Source organism: Scomber scombrus, chromosome 7 (genome assembly GCF_963691925.1).
Source record: "Scomber scombrus chromosome 7, fScoSco1.1, whole genome shotgun sequence".
Lineage (NCBI taxonomy): Eukaryota > Metazoa > Chordata > Actinopteri > Scombriformes > Scombridae > Scomber > Scomber scombrus.
Genome location: NC_084976.1, coordinates 26,432,660 through 26,446,840, shown reverse-complemented (window position 1 = coordinate 26,446,840; position 14,181 = coordinate 26,432,660). Strand labels below are relative to the sequence as shown.

Sequence of the window (14,181 nt, the reverse complement as noted above, 5' to 3'; positions counted from 1 at the left end):
ACTAAACTTTCTTTTCATCTTCTCACCTACTGGTGATTGGGCCCAGAATAGACCTTAATGGACACCAAAGACTCCTGGATGATCCATCATTTCCTGGCCAGCCTTGACAGCTGTTTTCGTGCCTTTTTTCTAATCAAGGACCCATTAAGAGCTCATTAGAATGCAAGAGAGGAAAGGGAGGGGGTGAAGTGATTGCATCCAATTACATGCAGACTTCAATTTATCAAGTGATTTGTTCTGGTGGTGGAGCGAGGTAGGTACATTTTTAAATGGGGAAGGAAGGGAAAGGCCTGCTTGTTGTGATTCACCTGTGTCACGTCAAAATGGAAAAATAAATTAAGTTGATCCTGTTCCTACACATCAAAATGCCTTTGATCAGAGTTTAAAGAGACAAGCTTCATGTTGATATGTTGAGTTGATTTGATATGACCACAATATATGCCTTGAGCCTTAACTGAACCATGTGACTGTTCCTACTATTGTTAGTGACACTTCCTGATATGAGATCATATTTGAACTAAACACGTGGGCCCTCCCCCTACTAAAACATAGGACAGACTGTACTTTTGGCAGCCTTGTAATAGTTAACACGTTTTCTTGCCATTATCTCACGAGGGTAAATGACAAATGGTCATAAAGTAACTTCATGGTGCCATGACAAACCTGGAGGTCAGAGTGCAAAGTCATTGGCATTGAGGCATGCATACATTTCAATAGAGCCAATTAACTTCATACACCTTATCAGAAAAGAGACATTTTGAAATATAGATGGCTGCCGACAAGATAGGGTGATAGTTATGTAATTAAGACACTCAAACTTATCCCATGTTAAGTTCTTGCAGCATGTTCAAACATTTTCTAATGGGGGTATAATTTCTTCAAAGGACACTTTTTTGTCTTTGCTCTATATCTCTGTGCTGGAACTTTGCCTTAAATGTGGATAGAGTATAATAAATTAGGCAATCATAACTGCGTATAACCAGAAATAGCCTTCTGAAAGACTGCTTTGGAGTTTAAACCTCAAAGGAGCCATTAAATATTAATGTGAATCTCTGCCAATACACTTTATCAAGAACATTCAAAGGCATTTATTAAGTTTAAAGGACACACTGCTATGTGTGTTTTTCTCCCCTTAGCATAAAATTTAAAAAAATAAATCAAAGTATACGTTTCTAGATTACAGGCAAGCCTTTAATCAGGCCTGGTCTGGCCATCAGGAGCACCGGGACAATTCCTGATGGCCAATCAGCTGATTCGTCCGCTGATTGGCCGGTGGTGTCAAGCTGGTGTCAAAACACAAAATGATTAAGATAAATCATAGCAAAAACAACACAAGATAGCCACATTCATTCAGATCCATAGGCATACAATCCCCTTCTCCCTTTCATTGCTTTTAACCATATGGTAAGAAACATGCCTATCATGACATTGGCTCACACACACATAGCCTACATGCACAGAGCAGTTCAGAGAGGCTGGTGGAGACAATGAACCAGGTGAAGTGAAGGTAAGATTTTACTCAAACTCACAACAGCTTTGCTCGTTGCTTTGAACACAATAAAACCTTCACGAGTAAAAAGCCAATAAGTACTTTATCAAATCACCTGTTCAACAAGCAGACATGTAGAAAAAGTGTCCCATCCACCGTTGATAAGTTTTACACAACGACAGCGTGCTGGTCAGGCTAACAGCTAACTATTAAGAACGTGCTCAAATGAAAGCTGTCTTTATGTAGCATTCTTTTTCAAAATTGGTCAAATTGTTGTAAACGTAGCTACTAGATGAGACGAACCAGCCCTTCCTCTCTCTGCCAGTGGTACCTGCAGGCAGTAAGTCACATCAGCAGCAGATGCAGGGGGACAGAGGACAGGAGGAATGACTGATACCAACTGATGTCTGTGTTCTTCATTCTTTCTAAACTTCACTCAGTATTTTGTTGTCAGGAATATTATTTATATTCCTGACATGTTCCAGTTCCAGTGAGACATTATTGAGTTTAGATAGTGACTTTGCTGTTGTAAACATTACTCATAATTCTCTTTTTACAATGATAATTTTAAAAAAACAGCAAGTACTAATAAAAAAGAACCAATAAGAGTATTGATAAAGACTTGGACCGCTAAGAGTATTGATAAGATAAAGATAAAATTCTGACCATACTCATGTCAGGGGCCCAATGTACCATAAAATATATACCTTTAAAAAAAAAAAAAAATATTGTAATAATATTCAAACATTTTTTTGTCAAATAACATACCATTTTCTCTTTTTTCTGCCTGCTCTTGCTGTGTTGCTGACTCAACTATTCTGCCTGTAACTTAATGATCTCAGTCTGTTTTAATTTGGTAGGGGTGGTGTTAAGCTGCTGTATTATGAGATGAAATGAGATCACCTTCATGAAGGTTTTTGAAAATGTGGCTGTGCAGAAACTTAATTGTGTGGGCTTATTTCAAAAGGTATGGGTACAGGGGTGGACCCGGGAGGGAGGGAGTCTGACTATCGAGTACCTCTACACGGTAGCCCGGGTAGGTGTGAGATTCCTGCCGTGTTTCTGGCAATGATTAAAAAGGCAATTCCCTGTACAAGGGGTCAGCATTGTTTACCTCCCACAGGGTCCCCCTAGAGAAATGACTCAAGTGGCCAAGACACTCAGTCCATCAATATATTCATTGATCACACACACCCTCCCTCAGCTGTGATTGAAATTCTGTTTGTGCAGCATTGGACTCACACAAACTACGACTCCTCTTTCAAAGTTCCATCATGCCTGTAGCACTCTGGATTGTTTGCCCTGCAATCTCCCATTTGATCTTCTCGGGGCTTGGAGAGTTGAAAGAGGAGAAAGGCGGCCTTCTGGCAGGCAGAAAGAAAGGAACGTGTCAGAGCTGCTGCAAGCCAACTGAAGACTGTTTTTTTTTTTTTTTTAACACCTGTCCAAAGAAGAGCCATATGGGGAAAGATAGAGGAAAAGAGCATGGTAAAAAAGCTGGACAACCTTCTCTCTGCCATGTTTCCCCCTTTCAAACATGCCAGAGACAGGAAACCTCTCTCCCACTCTACGAAAACACTCTTTTCCCAGCAGTATGTTGTCAGGATGATAGGCTTGGAGTTTGAGTCTTGAATCTTTTGTCTCCCTCGGGTTACTTATCTTTTTTACGTCCTGTTTGATATCTTGGACGTATAGTTGTCCCAATTTTTTCTTGACTGAATCTAATCCAATTCTTTTGTCTCTTTACTTCCCACTTACTCCCACTCACAAGAGCTATTTTACATATTCATTTTTTGTTGTTGCTGTTGTTGTTGTGAGTCGCAGCAGTGAACTTTGCTGATGCTTTGCCTGTCTCAGCTCTCCAATTATATAAAATCATACTTTATAATGCCTACTTTTTCCTCTGCTGCTCTATCTGCCCTGTTCCTACAACAAGCACAGAGCCCACTCACATGTCAAAGGCAGCATCGAGTATAATTCTCATGACATGGTTTGACTTTGATGAACAGTGGGTCACAGAATGGCTAAGGGCTAAGGGAAATAATGTACAGCATACTGGTATTGGTTTATACTGGTTTGCACTGAACAAGTAAAAGATTTTACCAGGCAACCCCAAACAACATCCACTTCTAGAGAAGCTATGTTCCTAAAATTGTGCAAAAATATCTCCTATGTCTCTGATTCTGTAAAAGATGTAGCCCTGGTGTTTGACATTGAAACAGACAGTATGGATTTAAAATTATAATTTGTTTTTGTCTTAACATTAATCTATGAAAGTTGAATCAATCAGTCATCAGACAATATTGCAGTGGTCTACATGTTTTTTGCTGCTGTGATATGCATGTGCACTGGTTCTATATATGAGTAATTTTTATAAGGCAACCAGGCCATAAATCTAAACTCTGTGACATGCTCGTAATATGAAGTTTCTTGTTGATACCAGATGTCACCAGATGTATTGATCCCATTTTGTGGTCATTTTTCATGCTGTAGGTTTTCTTTTCTTTTTCTTTTTTTGGCATTTAGCTGCTATTCCAAAAGGTTTACAGTATGTCTATTTATTCAGTGCAGTTTGCTGTAATGATTTATGAAATGTTCCTTTTGTCATGTTGAATCATTTAGTTGTACATGTGACCAATGGCCCTGAAACTCAGTTTTTTGGTGTATTTTCTGCCTTAAAAACATACAATACCTTAGTATTTTCCCCACTGGCTCAGATCAGAGTTTTATTGTCTCCTTGTATATTTTTACTGGCTTCGAAGCCAAAAAATTTAAATAACTTTCTTTCAATTTTAGTGATTTATTCACTGTATACATGATATGTACAACAGTGAAGTTCCCTTTTAGATGTGGTTGTTTTCCTTTAGTTATGGATATTAAATGTTGATATATTACATAAATATGCTAAATATAAAATTTGTCACATATTGGATCTGTAAATGAATGATATATACATTTAGGGTTCTGAATATTTTGTGTAAAGCCAGAAATAATGGAATACCTAGAGGGAAGAGAACAGAATAACATTATATTGATAATAATAATAATAATAATAATACAATTTCATTGAGTATGGACTTTTTTTTGTTAAGACATTGCTGAGAGCTCTGCAGAAATGTACTTTGGATAGAACAGTGAGAGGGGAAAATATATAGGCTTTTGTGTACGTGTGTTCACTCCACCGGGGTCGGACTGATTTAAACATTTACAAATGTACAGTTTGATATTAAAACGTATTGGGATTGTTCCCTTTCCTCGCATAAACTTTTACTGGCCCCGGGCCATTAGGCCATTTTGTTGATGGTGAATAATAATAATTGTTTATATTTTTTGTGTAGCTGTCTTGTAATTGCAACTAGTTACTTCACAGTTAATAATCTTTAAAGGGAGGTATATCTATTAATTCACTTCTTCCTTATTACCTGTATACAGGTCACGGTTTAACTGTAAAATAGTCCGTTACGGTATCTGGTAGCAGTTACATAACCAAGCACACAATGGTTATTAAACTAGAAATCCACCCAGATTTTATATCATTCCAAGAAAATTTCCCATAGATGCACATAACTACACAGTTTCCGTGTGTGTGTGTGTGTGTGTGTGTGTGTGTGTGTGTGTGTGTGTGTGTGTGTGTGTGTGTGTGTGTGTGTGTGTGTGTGTGTGTGTGTGTGTGTGTGTGTGTGTGTGTGTGTGTGTGTGTGTGTGTGTGTGTGTGTGTGTGTGTGTGTGTGTGTGTGTGTGTGTGTGTGTGTGTGTGTGCGCGCGACAGTTATAATGGGAGGATCACTTCCCCTTCAGCTTTGACTGGGAAAAAAAGGAAAGGACTTCTGTTTTAAATCATGTGTGAGTCCCCTGGCCAGATACATTGGCATCAAACCTGAAGCAACCAATTTTGTACATTATGACTTTAAACAACTGTACTGTTGACTGATTAAGATTATTTTTGTCATAATTTTGCATTTCACCACGTACTGTATGAACATACAGAGCCTCGGAAAGGTTCCATTTTCTTTATTCCTGGTCTGAAAATCTTCATTACTTAGCAACAGCCTGTTAAGTTGAACTTTGGATCCTTTGTGCAATCCACCTCCACACTGGGAACAGTGGACAGTGACTGTCTACAGTATGTAGGAATGAAGTTTGCCTTTTTTTAATACAGCACTTTTTAAATATGTTATAGAAATTGAAGTTTATCATTCAGACATACAGTATTTAATTAATTTTAACTAGAGTCAAGGTGACTTAACAAACATTACTCAAATTTCAGAGTTCAAAATATTTTTGCAGCTTTTCCCGACCAAGCCAATGAATACAAAAAACAGTATTGACAGCTCTCTTAAGGTTCTCAAATATAATTTTTCAAAACTTATATAACCATAAAATGACAAAATATTACTGTATATTTTTTAGTATTTTAATATCATCTTCATATTCAACTATTCCAAAGCAGACGTTAAATCAGTCAGTAAATATAGAAATATGTTACGTCGTCTGTAATGTGCTGTACAAAAACTTCCATTTGACAGTGACTTGCAACACACCTGACATTATTACTTTACAGCTGTGTATAAAGCGCTCAGGCTACTTCTCTGTTATCAGTGTGGCTTAGGTCACACCATGACTCCACCCTCTAATGTATATTTTACACAATCTATGTTCTGCCTCTGAAAGAAAAGCAAACAATGAAGAGAACAAAATGAGTTTGTGAACTCTGAGTCAGAAAAATCAATAAAACATCACTTTTTTAAAGTTTATGTACAGATGCAATCATTCCATGTGTTTGATAATACTGAAATATGTTATGTGTAAAAATGGGAATATATTACTTTGGAGAAGAAATTCAGTCCTTCTTCTCCCATTTAAAACAGCTCAGAACGTGACAATAGGTGTTGGACTTTGTCTCCTGCTTTGTTCAGACATAAGGCAATCAGATTTGTTTTCATATCTAATCTTGAAGGCTCACTGTCCACATTGTAATGGCAAACTGACCAGATTGGCTTTGTGTATTTAGAGACTGTAATAAGTTGCAGTAATTTGTTGTCATAGTGATGGCACAAATGCACATGCCGACTCTTACTAGTTAGAAACATGTACATTGTGTACGTGTACAGACTTTGGCTGTTTAATCTGCTTCTTCTTCTTCTTCTTCTTGTTCTTTTTTTTGCTAAAGCCTTCTCATTTTTACAGCTGCAGGGTTGTTGGTTGCAGTTGACAAAACATTTAAAATCTATTTAAGGGATCATGGTAGTTTTAGACCATTTTAAATTGCACTTTATACTTCTTACAAAAATGGCAAGAGTGGGATCGTGTTTTATACATTAAAGCAATTCAGATTTGAATCCTCTGAACAGAGCTTTAGACATTGACAGGCCCTGACACTGACAATAGATACTGGTGAAACATACTGTATGCCCTTATTTTAACCTGAAATTATATACAATATTTTATCTTTGCTGCCTACTGTACATTTGAGCAAACAAGGCACAAAACACTCGTCTACAATCTAGACACATAATAAGACGAGGTAATATATAAAATAGATATTACAAAAGAAGTTAACGTAGGGTTCAGTGTTACAAAAGAAATCATCTTTCTAAATACAAATTCTGTTTGTAAAAATGTGATATTGTTAAATTTCACTTGACAAAGTAAACAAGGCTTTCACAGAAACATATATGTCAAATGTTGAATGAGTGATTTGTAAACATGTTTATATACAGTTTCCAAATAAATAAAATCCAGAAATCACCATTTAGAAAATATGGTGGTGAAATGTATGTCAGGGTCCAGAGGTTAAGTGTGCCTGATTCCAGCATGAATTTGTGCTATGCTTTTAGTCAAAAGTAGAGTTTTAAGTATTTCTCTGAATCATCAGCCACACGCTGACAGTTCTGCATCGTCACTGCTCCCATCAACTTTCCCCTCCATCGTTCGTTACAAAGGTTAGTACGGTGAAACAGCTTTTAGGTCATAAAGATTAAAGAGTGGAGAATTATTCTTGGATTTGTACCACCCAGTCGTCCAGAAAAATTTGCCCTGATGCCTCCTCGCTGGCTGAGTCTTCATCTTCCTCTCCTTCCTCCTCCTTTTTGGGACAGATACCAGAAAAGTTTATCCTACTGTATTCACAGTTGTCTTTGGCTGTAGTTTCAAGAACGATTGCAGGCACCCAGTTTTGTTTGTAACCTGATTCAAATATTCCATCACTGCATGGTGTGCTCGGTTGTCTTTGGAGGGAATCAGGAACAACTGGTTGATTTGGGAAATAATAGGTGTTGCAGTAAAACTGAGTTGGTGTGTTTACACTGCTATCATCACACCCAGAGTCTGACCACTCGGAGCTGTCTAAGCGCTGCAAGGATGCTAATGATGGCCCCTCATTCTCGGAGACTATGAGGTCCGATAAAAGGGGTTTTCTCTCAGGCTTAGTGGGTGATTCAGTACCATCTGTGGTGCTCTGTAACTGAAAAGTGAATGAAGGCAAGATGAGTTGTCCATTGATATCCCGCTCTGTTTGCAACAACAGCGGCTTGGCTGGATCACTCTCACAAGCATCCAAATTGGGTAATGGCACAGCACCATGTGAGATCAGCTTTGGACTTGTTTCACTTTTATCCCAGCTATCTCTGTTGGAAGAAAGTGGTAGGTCACTGCTTTTTCTGTCTTCCATATTAACCTGCTGGAGATCTTCATTGTCCTCAGCAGGGACATGAACAGCCACTGAACTGTAGATTTCAGATGAGTGGGCGCTGGTGTCCTGCTGATTTGACATTGGACTATGAACCCCTGTTCCATCATAGGAGCCAGTGCTGTCTTGCCATAGTTGGTGGGGGATATCCTGAGGGGAATACCCTCCAAATCTAGCTTGGGTCACATTTGGCTTCGCCTGGACTTCCACTGTTTGGTCACTTTGAGTGCAGACCACTGGTTTGGAAAGGATCAGATTCCTATCTGGAGACCGCAGTACTTTCGGCAGGTTGTCGAAATTGGTTACCTGTTGTTGAAGATAAGGAAGACAGACACATCAAAGTCAAATAAAGGCTAACATTTTGTTTAGTAATCAAAAATATTCAGAGATATAAATGTTTTACTGTACATCACATTGATTCAAAGAACAAAGCCAATATACTTTATGTACTGTACAGAAAAGTAGAACATTGTGAAGAATATATTGCATTCTGCCTAAATCCTCAAACATAACACATTTGTCAACACTGAGGGCATCATGACTAAAACAACATCCACAATGTTTCAGTATGTTTAATTACTTTCATGCATATAGTGATTTATGTGCCAGAGAGCCTCCACACAGGCAGCATTTCCATTGGTCCGTTTTATTACCAAAACAGATGAATGGACACTGGAGAAATTCATTCTTACCAATGACTGTGGCATGTTCCTTCCCTTTCCACGCTTCACATAAATGTACGAGCACACAACGGATATTAGGATAACTGCCAACAGAAGAGCAACACTCATGAGAGGCCATGGTAGATGCCTCTCGTGATCCTCTGAGGGAGAAGAGAGTTGGTGTCATAAAACAATTCGGGAAAACACAATACATTTGCAAAACTAGGTAGCTTTGAGCACTTTGGGGCATTGAGTTACAAAAATTCCCATGGTGCAACACAAGCTCAGGCATGTTGTCAGGTCTGTAACATGCCTATGATGTAGCAGTGACTTCTCTGAACTACTTATTGGTATGTTACCAGGAACTTATCTCAACAGAAATCTACACAGCAACCTATAGAAGTGGAGTTCCTCCTTTTGGATTAGGCTTTGAGTGCAATGTTTCATCATCATCAATGTTTCAGTTGTTTTAGGTGCAATGTGATATTTTCTAATCACAAAAAAATGTCAATAATTTTGGTTCAAGAACGATCAAACAATCTGAAAGTGCTTGTGAACTTGTGTGATATAAAAGTATAATCTCACGTGTTCTCATCCACATTTGTTATTGTCAGGTTTAACGGTTGAGAATAAACAGTGAGGAAAGGTGAGACCATACAACACCTTGGTAAATAAACTATGTTATCTAATCTTATATCTCATCAGTATGTTGACAAGAGAGAACGGACCAGCGCTTCTCAGAGTACATTCATTGGAAAGGTTCTTCATTTTCTTTTCACTATCATTCAGTGTCAAACGTTAATGTAATTTTAAATGTCATGTATGAACAATGTGTTCATTTTGCATTTTCAGAATATTACATGTAGCTTTAACTAATAATTAACCCATTTTTCTTGTATCAACACAAACGTGAATTGTAACCTATAATTAGGTTAACAACACACATCAATCTCACTGGTTTTTATTTAAGATGATAAGCGTTGTTTGGCTACATGATTGGTTTCAGCCAAGTTGCTTTACGTACTTGGGAAAAAAATGATCTATGATCCAGGAAATGAAGCTTGAGCAATTGATAAAGGATATTGATAGCACCGGCTACTAAAACACTGCAAAGCAATTCAATGTAAAATGCTCACTGATACTAGTACTGGTCAATATTGTCCTCACCTTTTAATGTGTCACAGAAGGAGGCATTCTGACTCTCTGGTCGACCCCTTTCAGATGAGGGCTTGTAGACCACATAGCCGCAGAAATTGGTTTGGTTGTTTTTCAAGTTGACGACAAACTGGCCAGACGTGCTTTCCAGGTCCTGGAGACACAGGATGTCATATTGATGACTTTTGGATTCAGTACATTGCAAGTTGTACAGGTCAAATAAACAAGCCAAAAAAAAAAAAAAGAAGTAAGTTCAATACAAACAAAAAAACTTAATACAAGATCACTTGGGGACAGATGGATGCCAGAATATAAATTAAATAGCACCACAGTGTAGTAGTTACCATATTAATTAACTACATTTTAATAACATAATTAAGTTTGTATTAATGATAAAAAAAAAAGATATATCACTGATGTAAACATATAAATTACAAGCGTCAGAAAACATTAATAACTTGAGTGAAGTTGATTACCTGTGTCAGTCCCTGTATTAAAAGAGCTATAATCAATTAAACCAATTCAGAAGCAAGTCCCAAACCTGTGTTTTAAGTTTTGCTAGTGTTACAAGATTTTGTTTTATCTCTACTTTTTGTATCATATCAAATCTAACAGTTTGTGTTATTGTGTTAGCAAATTAATATGTGCAGATTTTATATTGTTAAAATACAAACTGACCTGTATAGCCCACTTTGGCGAGGTGATTTTTAAGGTATATTCAATTAAAGTTGGACTAGTTTTGCTGTGGGTGATAATATCCTCAATGGAGACTCCGTTTGGCCCCAAGGGCAGGGTGGCTCTAACATGCAAGGATGAAGCCGTTGTGAATGTGGACAAGATGGGAGGACCAAAAGTAGCTTCGGAGACACAGAAAAATAAAAGGTAAGAGATGGATAAAGATGAAATGTGATATATTATTTCATGAATAAATAGGTTTTTTCTTTGGAGCTTCTTACTGTGTGCTAGTGGTTTAAACCTTTTGGTGCGACCATGTAAGCGACCGTTCACGAACACCCGAGCCAGGTAGTGAACATCATGAAATGATGGGGTTTCTGCAGTCAGGTCACAGGACAGAGCAGTAATGTTCTGACACTCTCTTTTTATCTGGGGACGCTGCTCCTTATCATAACTGTAAAAAAATGCAATAAACATGCAGTGTGGAGTCAGATTTCCGAAAGATATCTACCATTTGATACAGTTGCATATTCACAATCAAATGTTATTCCAGAAAATAAGTGATGTAAAATTCTGCAGTACTTAGAAATAACACAAAAATTATCTTGACCATGCCAAATCACTCATTCATCATTTGAGCACGTTGGCTTTTTTGAAGGAGACAAATGACAGCATTTTGTTTTAAGAGAGAGCTGATATTGAGTGAGCATTGTTAAACCAGTCCTCCTCTGCAGCTGATCTGATGCTGGAAGTCACTCCAGCAAATCCAGGTGACAGTGGATGTGAGTAAACCCAATAGGACCGGGGTAGCTCTTGACAATCGTCTGCGCGACCGCGTCACAACTAATTAGACAAGATGACATTTGCACTTGGTCGAGGACGTTTGTAGAGACACAATGAAAAGAAGAAAGGAAAAAAATCCTCTTGCAAGCCACGAACGCATACTTTGAAAGCTCTCCATTCAAAAAGGAGAGCAGAGTGCAGTCCATATTAATGACTCTTTAAAAAAAGAAACTTTCTTTAAAAAGTGGAATAATGTCCTTCTTGGGCACTGTAGTTTTTAGTAAATTCAAATTCAAACAAATTTAGCATTTTTGAACATACACACATAGTTTCAGCAGTGAATTTAGTGCACTAGTGAGTATTTACGGTGAATGATTCAAAATATTACACAGCTCTCGTGTTAATGGGATGATGAAACGTGTGACCCAGTGTGACATTGTGGCTCATGTATCAATGGCGGTCAACAGCATTGACGAATAAGCCATCCAAATAAGCAACACTTGTTAGTAAGATTGACACATTTTTGGTCTTTTCAGGGGATTTGTTGGCAATAAGTAATATATAGACATATCTATTAACTAAAATAACTTTCTTTGTCAGCATTAAATGTTATTGCAATATATTTAAAAGACAGTATCTGTTAGGTTTGGCTAAGGTTCAGTGGATCCTCATAAATTACAGTATATTCCTATCATAGAAACCCAGAGACAGTCTGGTGACCAGGGTTGTCCTGAGTCCCATTACAAAATTGCATTTCCAGTTCCTTGACATATACATCAAGCCATGAGCTAACAAGGCGTTTACCCTGCAAACATTTTTCCTGCTTTGACGCACCCCTCCTTACGAATCTGTACATGCAGTCACAGAGGTGAAAGAGGCTAATGGAAACAGAAGTGTAATAACGCTCAGTCGTTTGTCATCCCTGTTCTTACCTCAAGTACTGGACGCTATAGAGGATTTTTTCGCCAGTGAAGGCAGGCTTTGCAGGGTCCCAGTGGAGCACATTGTGAAAGTTTTTGGAGATGAAGCACACTTTCTCATTGGCAGTCGAAAGACAGGCTGTAGGAGAAAAAAAAGAGCAAAAGAGAAAAATCTATTTGGGGAATTTCATAGCAGATACTAATAATTATGTTCTCATTCAAAACAGTTTTAAGGTAAAATAAATATTAAAATAAGAATCATAAAAAATGTAAAATTAGTAGCATAATATCTGTAAAATGTATAGTTCTGCATTTTAAATTCATGTTATAGATGTAACACTTTTTTAATATTTTTATAATCTTTTGAATGAATGAATGAATGAATGAATGAATGAATGAAGGCTTTATTTCAAACATGTAGAAAAACAAAAACAAAGAAAAAATAAAAATATATGTATCTTACATAACAGAAAACAACAGTCAAACGCACAAAACAAGGAACTTATTAATACTTAATACTAAATTACAAGCTAATAAATATATTCTGTACTGTAATAAGAGCTGTAGACATATTTTAGTACTCAGATTACATCTTGATCTGTGTTCCAGCCAAGATTTTCAATCACAGCACTTAATGTAAAACTAAATTAAAGAATCAGCGTCCTCAGCCACTGTTGCTTCAAGGAGAGGAACAGTCACAGTCAACGGCTTAAAGGATATAGTGAACACCCACAGGACAGGGGGACATTACATAAGATGGACTTTGTTTTGACTGGTAACTGAAACTCAAAACTGCTTTGTTCCTAAATTTTGTCGGTCACATCTTTGATACAAAGACAACAACAATATGATCTCCTGTATTTTTATTACTAAAGCAATTTATACACAGACCACATTTTCATGATGTGGAGCCATTACTCTGGTTTACCAACCCAAGGCATATTACAATTTTAATGTCATAGCCCCTGTAGTTTATTGGATGTGAAAGACACAGGGCTGAAAATTACACACAGAGCAGTCCATTCAAAATTAGCATTTTTATAAGCTGTACAATGATACAGTCAATATTACATCAGCCAGACTCTAAAATGAAAAAGCATTTTCCATCGATCACTATCATTTAAAATGACCAAAGTCTGTATTGTGTTCTGGGACTCTCATTCATTCTCAAATGAAAGAGAATCACTCTCTGTCGAATATATTACTCGGCCTTATTGCATTGGTGTTATTATTTATTTCTCCTATTAGGACTACTTTGCAAAGAAAATGCTCCATTAAATGTTTGACTGCCGGTAATCAACTTCTGTAAATTAAAACATAGGTCCATGTTGGCTCCTTAATACTTACCATAGCAGAATAGTAGGAGGATGATGACATTCATAGACCACATCTTCATTAGATATGTGTCACAAAAAGAAGTCCAACTCTGAAGTGGCTATACCTATATTTTATTTCTAAACAAAATCATGTAGCACACACCACACAAAAAAGCCAAAAATAAAAAAGCCAAAAACAAAATAACAACAAAACCTATGGGTAAAACCGCTAATCTCCAAAATCCTCCCAAACAAAACCAGAGTCAATGTCAAAAAGGTTACTGAATATCAAAGTTATATTTGATTTCAGTGCGTTTTCCTGGCTCCACTGCTCAACCATCTCTGGGAAAGGAGTGGCTTTACTCAGGTGTGAAGGTGTACTTTGGCATATGCTGTCATCTTGTTCCTGTTTTTCTGCTTACTGTAGGTCCCACCCACTTACATTCTCTCACTAGACTCTCCACTTCCTTCTTCCTCCCTTCTCCACCTTGAG

General features: G+C 37.4%; 1 protein-coding gene across 1 annotated transcript; it reads right to left on the bottom strand.

The window, feature by feature from the left end:
• Positions 1 to 7,481: 7,481 nt before the first annotated feature.
• Positions 7,482 to 13,762, bottom strand: ifnlr1 (interferon lambda receptor 1). The gene is made up of 7 exons (XM_062423348.1): positions 13,720 to 13,762; positions 12,385 to 12,511; positions 10,951 to 11,123; positions 10,665 to 10,851; positions 10,007 to 10,137; positions 8,870 to 9,000; positions 7,482 to 8,483 (listed from the first exon to the last, which is right to left on the bottom strand). The coding sequence occupies exons 1-7, from the start codon at positions 13,760 to 13,762 to the stop codon at positions 7,482 to 7,484; spliced, it is 1,794 nt and encodes a 597-aa protein (XP_062279332.1).
• Between the last annotated feature and the right edge of the window lie 419 nt (positions 13,763 to 14,181).